At 36.7% G+C, this 14,827-nt stretch overlaps 1 protein-coding gene across 1 annotated transcript in view; it reads right to left on the bottom strand.

Annotated features, from left to right (window-relative positions):
- The window catches only part of RALGAPA2 (Ral GTPase activating protein, alpha subunit 2 (catalytic)), a 144,126-nt gene that overhangs the window by 92,240 nt on the left and 37,059 nt on the right, over positions 1-14,827 (bottom strand). The window contains exons 8-17 of the mRNA XM_009886048.1: positions 13,740-13,878; positions 12,232-12,431; positions 10,344-10,574; positions 7,999-8,172; positions 6,976-7,113; positions 6,223-6,371; positions 5,692-5,803; positions 4,309-4,546; positions 3,595-3,759; positions 832-972 (exon numbers count right to left, since the gene is read on the bottom strand). Coding sequence (XP_009884350.1) covers positions 832-972; positions 3,595-3,759; positions 4,309-4,546; positions 5,692-5,803; positions 6,223-6,371; positions 6,976-7,113; positions 7,999-8,172; positions 10,344-10,574; positions 12,232-12,431; positions 13,740-13,878 — 1,687 coding nt within the window. The remainder of the gene's footprint in view (positions 1-831; positions 973-3,594; positions 3,760-4,308; positions 4,547-5,691; positions 5,804-6,222; positions 6,372-6,975; positions 7,114-7,998; positions 8,173-10,343; positions 10,575-12,231; positions 12,432-13,739; positions 13,879-14,827) is intronic.

Here is a 14,827-nt window from a genome sequence, read left to right on the forward strand (position 1 = left end):
TATATGGTCTGCATTATATTAAAACTTTAACAACTGCTTGGAACCCTTTAAAAAAATCAAGTAATTGAAAGCGTAAACACGAATAAAAGCATTTCTTTATTAAGAATTTAAACTAAGTTTTACTTTAGTTACCAGGGAATATAAATCTAATTGAAATGCGCGGTAATCGTTAGTATTAAAATGAATAAAAACTGCACTGCTTGCAGTACTACAAAGATTTGGAGAGAAATCAAACACTATCTGAGAACTAAGTGGCACAGAAATCTTTTAGATTTGCTTCTGGAATCAATAATTACAGGAAGAATTCTTTAGGAAAAAAAAAACAACCACATTTGTAAACACTAATTTGTGAGTGTAACACAGATTGAATAAGATTTTCCTTTTAAATCAAGTAGCTCAACCAGCTGCATTTCTTCGACTGCATATTTTGCTTGCACTAGGCTCGTACTTTCAAGAATTCAACTAGGTTCTACAGTAGTTCCTTGAAAAGATATTGCTCTCCTCCTTTTCCCTGAAAAGGTTACTTATTTTGAAAATGAACCCAGTGACAGAATAACAAAAAAGTATCAGAAGTAGCCACTTTTTGCCACCCTTTGTAACTCTGAAAAACGACAAGATATGGTCCCATTAAACTCACTTGTCTGTAAATGGCTACCAAGGCTACTTAACACCATGTTTTAGACAGATCTGAGACACAGGAAACAGAACCCGTGTAAAACATCTCATTCCACACTACTAAAGAATAATCAGCTGGACAGAAAGGGAGTAGACAGACAGCAGTTTAAAAATATAAAGAACATTTATATAAAAGATGACTTTAAAGTACAGTACCTGACAGTCTGTGAGAACAAGAAGTGTAAGAGATACCAGGTAAGAGAGAGCTCACAGTGTGAAGCAGAAGAGGTACACTTTTAGTGGCTGGCAAAGCCTCATAAAGATGAACACAGTTGCTGATAGACTGGCTTCGCTTAGCTTCCAGGAAAAAATAAAGCAATAATTATGTCAGAAAACAAATTGAAATATTTGGGGTTTTGAATGTCATGATACAATGAAACACAAAGCTTTTGCGGAAAAAAAAAAAAAAAAGTTTTACAACATTAAGCCCAGAAATATTTCCTATAAGCTGTAAGTTAATAATGTGCAACTGTATCTCACACATTGAAAGTGCAATAATCAGTGATTTCTGAATCACAGCAGTTCCACAATGAGGAATATTTCATTTTCTCAGTATATGATTCCCTGGGCTAATGCGACTTACCCTTTTCTCTTTTCATTGAAGTATCTGTAGTAGTACATAAAGCTCAAAAATAACAAATGGAAAATTCATTCAAATTCCCTTCCACTAGCAATGCTCCCCCACAGAAACAGCTACCTCTTACATTCGTTCATCTCTTCTGAAAGCAATCCATTCTGATCTGAGAAGCGGGATAGCGTGCTTCTCAAAAATTGGTCTAAAGATACAGATGCCTCTGGTTTTGCTTTTAAAACAAGGCATCCCAGCTCCAGACTGCATAAAGCCCTAAGTACCCTGGTCTGACTGGCAGCTGACCCTGCTTTGAGCAGGAGCTTGGACTTGATGAAGTTCCTTTCACCCTGAATTATCCTGTGGAGTCTGGTTTTTGGGTAATGAGACCTGCTTTCCACATTTCTGAACAGCATGATGAAAGGGACACAAGTTACATGAAAGTTTTTGGAGTTCTTAAGTCACCACAAGGGAAGGTAGAAGATAACTACAGTCTGAATGCATATCTTACTGAATTTCTCTTCCAAATAGCAACACTTAAATGGGTTCACTGTTCCTTAGGAAAAAAAAAAAAGGCCACCAGAAAAACACTTTCCAACGTGGCTAACACTCTAGAGGTTGTCTAACGTTATTAAAAACTTGGTATTTTATGGATTAATATCCAATTGTCATAAGCTTAAAGTCTCCTTTAGTGAAAAAAAGCAATTTATCATCATTTGTATTACATAAAATTATGCTGAATTACAGAAGTCTCTAACAGAAAAAACCTTATTAACTGTACAGTTTCTCTTCTTGTACACAGCAATGTCAATGCTGACACTTCAAAAACAGGGGAGCAAGAAGGAAGCAAAAATACTCAAGCAGAGTAACAGGCAAAAGATTTGCTGCTGCTTGCAGAAATACTCTGCTCTTAGTCTTATAACTCCAGATACAAGCGGCAGATCAAAAGAAAGACTCTCCTGGAGGTAGGCCTGGCTTCTGTATTCACCTTCAGGACCGCTGCATTTCATTCTGAAAGATGACCCCTCTGGAGGCTTAGTAAGCTGAGTTTTGTGTTTCTAAATAGCCTTACATTAGAAAAGGGATATACACTTTGTATAAAACTTTTTTGCACCTGCTGATTTGGGAGCCATTGATCATCACAAATTCCATGAAAGCCAGAATAATTCTCTTTTTATATGACCATGAGACACAAAATGAAACCAAGGGCTTTTTACACCTGAAGTTCATCCTCCTACGTGACAATGTACCTGCTCCCTACCAAATAAGCTTTCTTTACTAAAGGTAGAAATTCCTTTAATTTGAAAGAACACAACCAAGAAAAGTCCTTGCTGATCAATACTTCCAGGTTGTCTCTACTGCTATGGTGAGAAGTCTAGGGGAGGCGTGCTTCAGCAGAAGAAAGAAAGAATTCTCCACTGGAGCACAAATAGGAACTCACTGAATTTAAAAATAAAACAGACACAAAGAATTAATTGATTGATTGCCAAAATGTTGTGTGATCTAAGCTGAAGACTGTGGCTTAGTTATGAAGCCTGCAGCCACAAAAGTATACCAAATCACCTTCAAATTCTCCTGGTAAGAAACACAACTGATTTGTTATGAATGAGAAAGGAAGCCATGCAGCAAAATATCTCCTATTCAAAAGCAGGAGATTTTCTGTGGACAGTTTTAATCCATACCCACTGAATTGGAACACAAACACGCTACCATGCGACAGAGAGACCAAATTCAAACTGCTGAAATGCTTGAAAAAATCAGTTATCTGTTCAATGCCCCGGGTCTCAGACACTCCCTCATCATTCCTCACCCCCTGTTCTTTCTTCTCTTGTTTTCCTCTTCCAGAAGTAAACATGAGAGAAAAAAGGAAAAGGAGATGCTATACATACCTCATTGTGCTAATAAAAAGAAAGCAAATAAAGCAAATAAGAAAGGATTAAATTGTTTATTAAATATCTGGTTTACCTTGTGCTCAGAGTAAATAGCTAGCTGTATGAAAGTTCAGAAGCAATATATATTATCTGACTGATGTTAATAAATGCTTTCTTATGAATTGATAAAGATTGGAATGTACTTTACTTCTTTACAAGAAAAAAAAAACAACTGGCACATGACTAACTTGCAATTAAGTGTAAAGTATTTAAAAGCATATATTTAGAATTTTCTAAAATACTTTCATTCTCTATTCATACTGGTAGCTGTCAAGACATCCAGGCACAGGTATGCAACATCTCTGTTTAGGTATTTAATTAAGTTGCACGACTTCTGGAAGCAGCCACAACACAAAGGCAGATTTAAAACTTGAGTGTTACTGAGTGGTTGGGAACACACACTTTTAGTTATGCTCTAACCTGTTGCTCTTTGACGAACAATATTTCTTGCTTTCTCAACTCCTGGGGCTCCAGAGGTCGTAGCACTTCTGAATCTCATTGGCTCCACAATTTCAGGATGACTTTTCCAGCTTAACGAAAAAGATCTTCCCACTACAGCTGTCTTTTGAGGCTCTAAAATGCCACCTTAGAGACAGGGAAAACAAAATTCTCTAGCATTGTATACTTTGGAACATATCTTTCCTAAAGTATGAATGGACTTATAAGCACTCAGACATGAGAAATATTAACCTTTTAAACAACATAGATGAATTTTTACTATTATCAAAAAACAATTACTACTTCAACTATGTGCATCTACTGCAAGGTGTCACATAAATGTAGCTAAAATACTGTGTTTAATAAATTTTAATTAAAATACATGGAAAACAATGTTTATGTTGATGACTATGCCAGACTACAGCACAGGAAACCATGTTTCCTTTCTGCTACACAGAAAAGACTGATTTTAAGCGCATACTAAAAACTGCTAAATAGCTATCTTCTATTGACCCCAATTACCTTTCCTCCCACAATGAAGGATAAGAATACATAAATCTAAAGCACTTCACATTTGATTAAACAGGTTCTTACACTAGATTAAGTAGTATTTAATGTTAGATTAAATTAAATTAATTTTAAAGTTTAAACTTAAATATTTAATGATACAAAAAGCACTGAAGCACAGAGACTAACCTTTTCCTCTCTGCTTTTTTTCTTTTTGTTCACTGAGCTTATCCAAGGGTAAGTTTGTCATTTCCACCCCATACACGGTTCTTGCTAGCACCGCTGTTAGAGAGTCCATGATATTGGCCCACTCGTTTATGAGCTCCTCCCAGTCCGTCAGGGCAGACAGAACGTTGAGCAGCTCATCCCACAGCTCCCGAGAAATGTAAACACTCAGGTTTGCTCTGATCCAAGCCACAATGAGGGTCTGAGAGAAAAGAAATAAGTGACAGCTCATGCATTTCTGTCAAGATGAATTCAGCACACCAACATCAACCCGCATTTTGATGTGGTCAACACCAACCTGAGTATTAGCACTGACTATTCAAGATGCACAGATATCATGCATAGATACTTTTCACAAACAAAATATTCCCAGAAATTGGTGGGTAAATAATTGTAAAAGTTACTGACTACAGAAGTCTAAAAATTCCAAAACATATGTTTCAGGTGGTCTGTATGTTCTCTGGTAAATTGAAATAATGTGCTGTGTATAATCATAATAGAATGAACTCTCTCTTATGAACTCCTTATAGCAACTTTCCAGTATCTGAAGGGCACCTACAAGAAAGCCGGAGAGCGACCTTTTACAAGGGCCTGTAGTGATAGGACAATGGGTAATGGCTTCAAACTGGAAGAGGGGAGATTTAGAATAGATATTAGGAAGAAATTCTTCCCGCTGAGGGTGGTGAGGCACTGGCAGAGGCTGCCCAGAGAAGCTGTGGATGCCCCATCCCTGGAGGTGTTCAAGGCCAGGCTGGATGGGGCTTGGAGCAACCTGGTCTAGTGGGAGGTGTCCCTGCCCACGGCAGGGAGGTTGGAACTAGATAATCTTTAAGGTCCCTTCCAACCTAAACCATTCTATGATTCTGTGCTTATACCTACAGAATGACTGTAGTGATTGAGCTATGCCAGAGACACTCAGACCTAGATACTGTAGCTGAGCATGCAAAGTACAATGCAATGTACAAATGTTTTCATCTCATTCAGTGTGACTCAGTTTTGACTTGCCAGCTGAACTTCTAAGAAAACAGTTACATCAAGCTTATACTTTAGAGATACTCATTGAAGGTATCCCACAAAGAGACTGCGCGCCTCCCTGATCTACCATGGTTTGTAACAGAGCCCTAAAGAACAGATCAGATCAACTGCTTGTTGCACCTGGAATCTGTCTCCCTCTGTTAGGAACAGTTTACAAAATAATTACTTGTATTACTGCAAAGGAAAATTTTTTCATGTTTTACAAGTACATTTCATAGTACTGTGCAACAGTACTTAACTAAAACTATGGGTAATCATCATGAAAAATCAACATAAAAACCAACCAAACAAAAAAGAACCCCAAACACTCACTCGAAAAAGTAATCCTGACATGCTTTGAGCGAACATATCCTTTATTTGGTTTTCTTTTGGCTTCTGCATCACAGCTTCTGTAATTCTAAGGAGTATCTGCAACATCTGTTCCCTGTTTCCAAAACAAAATTGTACTTTTTGTTCACATGTTCTATTTAATTGTACTTGTTAATTTTCATGTACCAAAACCCCCTCTTAATTCTCCAGTAATCCTTACATACTGAGAATGCGATCACACCTCAGACTTCACAGATCATTTGCAAAACATTAATTGGTTGTGGACTGCAAAAACTAATTTTTCAGAAGATGAAGTCAGGAATGGAAACACCAGCCAGAACCTTGAAGCTGAACAGTACAATGATGTAGATTCAGCAGAACCTTCAATCTCACAAATCAATTTGGAGGCGAGTGTGACTTATGTAATAAGGTCTACCCCTGAGAAAGCCAGTCTTCTCGCTACCCAGTAATTGTCCCATAAAGTTCAAACATTGATATTTTTCTTTTAAATGATGCAGAATATATTAAGCTTACCATGTCTTTTTATTCATTGATAGTTCCATTATCATGCGCCTAAAGATACTCAGAACTGCTTTGCAAGCATCAACTTGCTCCTTCAGAAGCACTGGGACTTCAACGCACGGTTCCAGTAAGAAAACATTCGCTGAGTTTGTCAAGAATACCTTCAAGACAGGTGATTTACAGTCAGTTTACATAGTCTCAGAAATAAAAAAAAAAAAGTCAAGACAAAGTACTTCTCCTCCTCCAGTCAAACCTTTCACTTTCCTTAGAGCAAGTTTCATGTTTTACCTATTACTTTATTTTTCTACATCGTTCCAACGAAGAGTCAGGTGGCATTGCAGACCCAACAAAGGCATACATTGAACAGTACAGGTTTTGCAGGTCTCTATTCTACTTGGTCAGACAAGAGTACCAATCCTCGAGCTACTCATTTCCTGATGCTTGAGCATATTTTCCTAATGCTTGAGCAACTAACAATACTTCCAATAAATTAGGTTCAACGAGAGCAGATGTACAGTTCTGATTAATTCCTAGTACCCACAGCAGAAAAAAAATGAACTTTGTCTTAAATAGATATGTAGCTCTAATACAGGTCACATGATTTAATATTATTTTTTATAGGTTATAAATGAAGACCAAATCATATCTTACAAAAACCACCAACTGCTGGTAGTTTTCCTTAATCTCAGAGACTATATTATAATTTGTCATGTAAATCACACGATTACATAAGTTACAGTCTTGTAATCTTTCTATACATCACACCTGTAAGGCAGCTTGAGCACCAGCTTTAACATTTTTGTCCTCGTCTTCTAATATACATCCTCTGTTAACAGCACTAGTAAAGGAGTACGTTCTTCCCCAGCTGGATGAGCGCTTATGTCCTGAATGGTCAGAGGAAAGCTTTCAAAAACATGATTCAATTAGTGACAAAGCAGAAAGGAATATGTCCATACTTATTCAAATTCATTTAAAAGCAAAAAACGAGAAACTGTCACGTCCTACATTCATTTCAGCAAGGAATTAACACCTCTTATTTCTTAACAGACAGTATATGGAATTTAAAGGTTCGTAAAATTTTAAACAGCTATGTTATTTAAAGTATTTTATAGCACACTTTGTAGTCACTGATTGTAGTAATATTTGAATTTAAGCCTGGTAAAATTATACATCCTTACAAAAGTAATCTGTCAAACGTTATAATACTATGTTTTCACAATCCGAACCTGCTTCTCAAAAGGAGTTCTTAAAAACGCTTTAAATAGCTTCACAGTGTCAATAATGTGAAAGTCCACTTTTATTGATGGTTCAATATAGGACATTGAAACGATGATGCACAGATTTTGTATCTACACTTTAATTTCCTAGATTAAGGTGCCTGAATCTAAATATTTCATCCAGCATGTACAAATTAGTAGATATTTTCAAATTCTTAAGTAACTGCCACCAAAAGGAAATAGTCCTACATGCATCAGGCCAACAGACACTGTAAATTTTAACACTGCAGAATGTATTAGTATTTCTTTCATTAAGTTGTTGCTATCATATTTGTACAGACAGGGAATAATCAACAAATTACATTTTTCAAAACAGCTTCAATCTTTCCCTGCACTCAGTAAGGGCTACTGAACTCAATATTTATTTAAATTCTGGACCTTAAATAAAAGCATTTTTTAATCTTGATTTTCCTCACTTTTTTTAAATTGTTACTCATTTACAAAGTAAGTTTAAAACTTAAATCATATATCGTAAGCGAACAGAATAAAGAAAGTAACACTGATACCGTACATGTTTACCATCCGTTTGCACTGATGAATCCTCTAAGTTGACAACAGCATCCTGACCGTCTTCCTTTTTGTCTGGCTCCTCCATGAACACAGGTTTCTCTTGCAATATCCACTTTCGATATACCTTAACCACTTTTCGTGTTGCAGATATATCAGAAGGTGGCAATAAAAAAGCCTAAATTGGAAAGTTAAGTAATGTTACCGTATATAGGACATAGATGTGCATGCATAGGTAAACATACCCACACACCACCACCCATAGATAACACAGCTCAAAAAAGAAAGGAAACATAATTTTTACTTTTATGCCTGTACTAGGAGTTATAATTAACAGCCTATGCATATACCTACATCATTCACAATTCCCTAATTATTAATTCCAAATTACTTTCACGTTGTATTTGTTCGCACAAAAACAAAGAGCTTGGGTTTGCTCCTTGCAAGCTCTTTAACTTAATGTGGATTCATCTCGCAAGCCATTACTAGCCATAGACATCTGGCGGGCTAAACTTAGGTACCATGCTACACCTTCTGGAGAAGATGACTTCATAATGTATCAGCAGTATACGATGTGAAATGCCATTTCAGCAAGTGTAGGTAGAGACAAGACAGTAAGCTGTGATGAGGAGAACAGTGGCTGGCACTTGATCCTTTCTCACTACAGTTTTGGAAATCCACACAGTGAAGTTATCTGCAACATGCTATTCAATGTCCACATTTTGAAATCATCCTGTATGTCCTCTCAGAAAGCTTACAAAGCCTATACCAGGTGCTTCCCTGCATTTCTGGAAGTCTTAGGAGACTAATAAAAAAAAAAATAAAAGAGTCACAGAACACCTTTGCACTGCAGTGAACAGGCACAGAAATCAATGTCTGAAAATGTCATCTGGTACAAAAAAAGTGCATTTTGCCAACAAAAAAAAATATCAATATGCATTACATTATAAAACCACTGAAAGTGATGAAAACACATTTACCATACTAAACACAGGTCCTTCCAACCGTGAAGAGATAACTCACTCTCCATGATTAACAGGGTCAAAACCTATAGCATTTTCTATACCTAGCTTAGCTGCAAAACCATTATAAAAGTATATTGTTCAGGTTGGGGGAAATCTTTGCATCACACAGTACACTTCCTTGTCTCTCTAGCCAGCATGAAGTGAAATATCCAACAGTTGATTTCAAGAGAAACCAAAGGGTTAGCAAAAGCAAGTTTAAATATGCCATACAGCAAGTATGCGAAATTACTGAAAGTGTCTTCACAGACACTGTCAACTTATCAAGGATGCAGAAACTGAAAAGGCCAGAAGCCAACTTCTAGAATATTAGAGAAACAACAGCTTATCAACGGGATGAATGGGAACTACACAGAATGCTTTCAGAAAGGCTAAGAACTAGGGTAGAAAGAAAAAAAGGTAGAGGAATTCACAGTGACTAGTGAAATTCCCTTAAGGGAGAGAGAAGCACAAAATGGATCCAAATACCATTATCTGTTCCAATTACTGAACACTGATCATATTGAATAAAGAGAAAAGTACTGCATCGCACTAGCCTTTGTTCCCTGGAAGCTGGTCTAACCTTACATACTTGTAAAACACCAGGAGAGGGCAGCATGCCCCAGCGGTTCTTAACATACACAAAAGTACTCCTTCCTGTCAAAATGCCATCCATCCCACTGAAAAGCACAAGTACAAGGAGTTCCTAAACCATGCCACACAAGATACTTCATAGCAAAGAATGTGTGCTCACTCAGCTGCTGGAGAGTATCTTCTGTACACTTATGTGACCTGGAACTGCTGCTTCAACCAATTTCTACCTTGGTAATGGACAAAAAAAAACCAAACCAAGACAAAAAAAACAAACAAAAAAAAAAAACCAAGCCAAAAGATTGGGAACCTCCAATAGGTCCACATGTATTTTTATCCCAAACAACTGAAAAGAAGTCAAATCAATGAAAAATACTAGTAGAAGGAATCAGTGTTTAAACAGACATTAAACACTGATGTTGATCACAGGAACAAGAATCTATAAATAAATTTGCAAGCTAATAGCTCTTTACACACCTTTAAATACATCATAATACCAAGAACAAATAAGGTGGCCCATTCAAATAAGACACGTTACTGTCTAGCATCAGCAACAAGCTTCAGTTCCTATCAAAATGTCATCATTTCATCATTAAAACTAGACCTAGGAAGGGCTCCAAACTAAAAGGATGATGGTGTTATTAGCAGCAAGTTTGGTCAGTTACCTAACCAACAGCATTTGCAGTGTTCTTTCTCACAATCATGACATTTCCTTTAAAAAAAATATATACAATAGCAACAAAACATACACACTTACTTGTCGAAACACCTCATTAACAAAGTTAACATATCCTCGAGTGGATAAGAGGATTCTCTGCACCATCTCATAGACAGTTCGATGCTGCTCTTCGATGCTGCAGAGGCTGGAATTGCTGAGCCTTCTGTCAGACAAGGTGCTGCTGTTAGAATGGCTTCTCTCCTGCTCACTTGCATAAGACATACTGGTTTCCAGCTCTGCATTTTTATCTTGGTTTACAACACCAACAGTCTACACAGAAGAAAACACACACCTAATTAAATAACTGAAATAGCATACACCAAAAATCCAGAATAGTTATGAAGAACTCAAAATACTAGTATTCTTTTTTACACAACACACCGGGATCCCAGCAGGCAGGAAGTATAATTATCAGTCCGCTACTTGATCCAAGAAGGAATTTGGTCTTATAATCTACAAGATGTACACGTTCCTGTGATCCCTCCCACCCCTTCCCCCAAGCACCCAGAACAGCTGACTGACTTGACCACCCTGTAAGACAAAAAAAAAAAAAAAGGGAGGGATGCAGTAGTGGGAGTGGAGGAGGGCACAGACACAGTGGAGAGGAATCCCCAAGTCCCTTCGGTTTTAGGGAATAAACGATCATACCACTATACATGGCTAATACTCTTACACATTGTTATTCCTGGCAACTCTTTGTCAGGTTTTGTTCTGGCATTGTACATATTTTGCAACATCTCGAACCATGTCCGGCTAAAATGATCCAGCCAGGAGAAGACAGAGAATTAAAAAACTGCTTTTGAGTTACCAGAAAAAGACCCCCAATTCACAGTAACTCAAAGCATCGCCGAAATGCAGTTCTGCTTTGTGTTTACGCTAAAAAGGCTGCCCTCTGCTTGACCAAGCGAGCAGTAACAGAGCAGCAATAACATCTCTACTGCTTTTCACAAGTAACTTGTTTGGTCAGATTCCACCACACCAGCGAGGCACAGGCTACAGTCAGAGAACTTCAAAACCACTAAAGAAGTCAACGTGTGCCGAAAGCTGGCACACGGCTTCAGCTAAGTGATAACTTTTGACCAGTTTCCATCTGGAGGACTGTAGTACCGTTACACAACCTAAGTATTTATCTGGTGTCAGCTGCCTATAAAATTCAGTTAAAATTAAAAAAAAATATATCTTTTTCCAGGCTATGTCTGTTGAAATGGCAAAACCGTTTATACAAAAGGTGGAATTTCCAATAAGAAGGAAAAGATAATAAAAAAAGCACTTTCAGTACGTAAGCTACACTTAGCTGGCTTAGGGCTTCAAAATTCTACAGTGAAGAACTCCAAAAACAATTTACATTAAAATATACAGTTCTACTATAATCGTTAATGTATGCTTTTCCACTGAATCCAGATCTGACAATGACCTACAATTCAAGAGAAGAATATAAGCTGACACTTATCCTAAATTTTTAACAGGAAGCTGGAGAGTCTCTTAAACAAAAAAGCATCTATTTCTATAAAATTCATTGTGAAGTGTCTAGTCCTAGAGAAGTCTCAACCAGCAATTTGAAAGTGAAATATTTTTCTAATATCTCATTGTAAACAGCTGCTATAATCAAAAGGAAAACACAGCAGCCTTTGGTGTTGGTCCATGGCACAAAGAAGTTTGACAGTTTACAGGTTAAATTCCTGAACTCTAAACATAATACTGATGAAGCTGGTAAGGCAAGCAGCTACAAGAAAAAAAAAAAAAAGTAGTAAATTACTAAAGGCCTTCCTTTGGAGATTCCTTCCATCAAAGAAAAAAAAGATAATCATATACATCATTTATTGACTTAGGGGTAGCATTTTCTTTCTTGCTTCAGTTGCCATGCATTGTCATCATTTGCAAAGTTAGTATGTACATAAGAAAAGATAAGGTAAACTTTAACGCACACCTGAATAATTTTAGGGAGCATTTCTCCTCCATTTTTTGTATTCTGAACAGCAGTTAAATATTTCTTTTCAAGAAAGAAGGTAACAAGCCACTTAATGAAAACAACTCGAGCTGCCATATATGGGATTTTTGTGCTATAGACATTTTCATTGTTTCGTGTTGCAGTGATGTATACTGGTCTTGGCCTTATATCAGGAATATCTGGTGAGATAAAAAGAGAAGATACAAAGAAAACCTAATCTTAAAAACCACAATTGCTTCCAGATTCTAGTTAAATGTATTGAACGTGTCATCAACAACGTTTTCTCCATATGAAATAACAGATGCAATGACTGACTGCTTTTATTATATTAATGCTTATATTATATTGTAATTTTATTATCCCTAAAGAAAAGCAAGAACATAAAAGCACAGATCTTTCCTCAAGGTTATAATTTGTATCATGCAAAACAAAGGAAAGCAAAAGAAAAGGGCTGCAAAAAGTACGGCAAAATTTGAACCAGAACAACTACTTCTACTACAATGTAAAATAATTTTCTAAGTTTCACACAGCTTTATTAATAAAGTACAGTGAGAAAGAGAAGATGGCTCTGGAACACACCATAGTGCAAAGATTAAGAAGAAAAATGATACTTAACGCATTGGAAAGAAGTAAACTCAGGTGCAAAGAGCACTGCACAAACTGAAATAAAAGAAAGAAAACACATGGGAAAAAGTGGAAGATTGCCAAAGGGAGATAGATTGGGTCATAACTCATTCAGATGCTTAGATTTGTGGAAAAATAACTTGCACACAGCTGAAAAACATGGAAGGCCTGGGCTCTAGCTGTGAACAACACAGCTGAAGTGGCACTGTTTGAACACTAACTATTAAACTGCAAAGGACGGGAATTAAAAGTTAGAGGAGGGAGGGGAAGGATGATGATGGAGAGGCTGCAGTACACCAGGTGAGTATTAATAACACCGCTCCTACGGACTGCAATATATAATTCAGTAGAAAATTAGGAAAAATGTGAGCGTTTCTGAAATAACATGCTTTTAATCCTTCAACTGCAGATGTACATCTCCATTTCCTTTCCTTTGGCCCTTCATGCTCATTTTCTGCTCAAGGAAACAAGAAGTAAGAGTAACTAAGTTAGCTACTCCCTCACACTTGGGCAGCTTGTTGGTTCTTTAAAAAAAAAAAAAAATCCATCAGAGAGCACGTTCTGTCTTCATTATATATCACAGTTAGAGTCTTTGCTCACTCGATATAAATGTTAGGCCAGTGGAAATGTCTTTAAGAAAGAAGAATCAGGTCAGCCCTTATGCAGTGATGAGCAGCAGCAGCTTCCTGGACTATCTCAGAAAATCAAAAGTTGTGCTAGAAAAAAATCAAATCATGAGACAAGGGAGGAAAAAATCCTCATTCAACAGAACTGTAGTGATATGTCAGCAGGTAACAGGGATGCTACTGAGAACAGTCACAATTATTTCTTTTTCTGCTTAAAAGACAAAATTCACTACTTACCAAGAACAGGTTTGTAGAGGTTGGTTAGCTTTGTAAAAGATGGAAACAAGTGAGGAAGATAGTATTTTCTAAACAAGGTAAAGAGAAACTTAAAACCAGTGTCTTGGTTCTCCTTATTTTTCCACTCCAGGCTTGCAGCCTTTGTCATGGAGTTAAAGAGAAACAAAAAAAAGCTTTAAGTTAATGTGTTACATTGACAATCATTCCACATTGAATACAAAAGATAAACAATTACTTTTTAACAAGAGAGAAAAAATTAGCACTGCCCCAAAAAAACTTTACAAACTGCAGTAAGAATATAAGATATTACCAGGAGGGCTTCAGCACATCAAAGAAAACATGCTCGTTAGAAGCAAGCGTATTTGTGCTGTTCTAATGGAATGAAGCACAGAAAATGTCGTATTAATGTTTTTAACAAATTTGCTTTTTACCTGTAAATTTAGACAAAGTTACTGTGGGCTACACACGCAATACTCCTTTGCAAAATTTGACTCAAGGCACAAGTAATTTCCACTGACAAGGAACAGGCTGACATCTAAGTTTGTTTTTAAAGGTACTCTTCCATTCTTGCATGGATCAACAACAGAGTCATACACGTACTTCCAAGTTGCTCTTTACCAACAGTTTTGAACTACAATTCCTTGGAAGACTGAAAAAGTTTGACAAGGAGTTGCTCTTTTCATATTAAAACACCTTTAATTTGGAGTAAGTTGCACATAACCAATATGGGTGCGTTTTCCAATACCATTTCAAATAAGGTAAAAATAGACATGTCTACAGTGAAGCACTTTTCCACTGATGACTTAAACCTATCTGGGTTTTAGTTTCTTACATTACTTCTCTTTTTGTGACACTCAAGTGAGCATTGGAAGTGTTCATCTTTTGACATACACTTTAAATTTAGACCCATCTCTTTTTTTTCCTTTTTTTTTTTTTAAGCAACGTCAAAAGACTATAGGATTGATTTTTTTTTTCAGTAAAAGTTCTTAGAAAAGCCTATCCAACTGTATATAGCAGACAATTTCACTGAATCTGTCCAAGATAATAATTTATTAAGTTAAAGAAAAACTGACTTGTTTACAGCAGTC

Source organism: Charadrius vociferus, unplaced genomic scaffold, assembly GCF_000708025.1.
Source record: "Charadrius vociferus isolate BGI_N301 unplaced genomic scaffold, ASM70802v2 scaffold455, whole genome shotgun sequence".
Classification (NCBI taxonomy): domain Eukaryota; kingdom Metazoa; phylum Chordata; class Aves; order Charadriiformes; family Charadriidae; genus Charadrius; species Charadrius vociferus.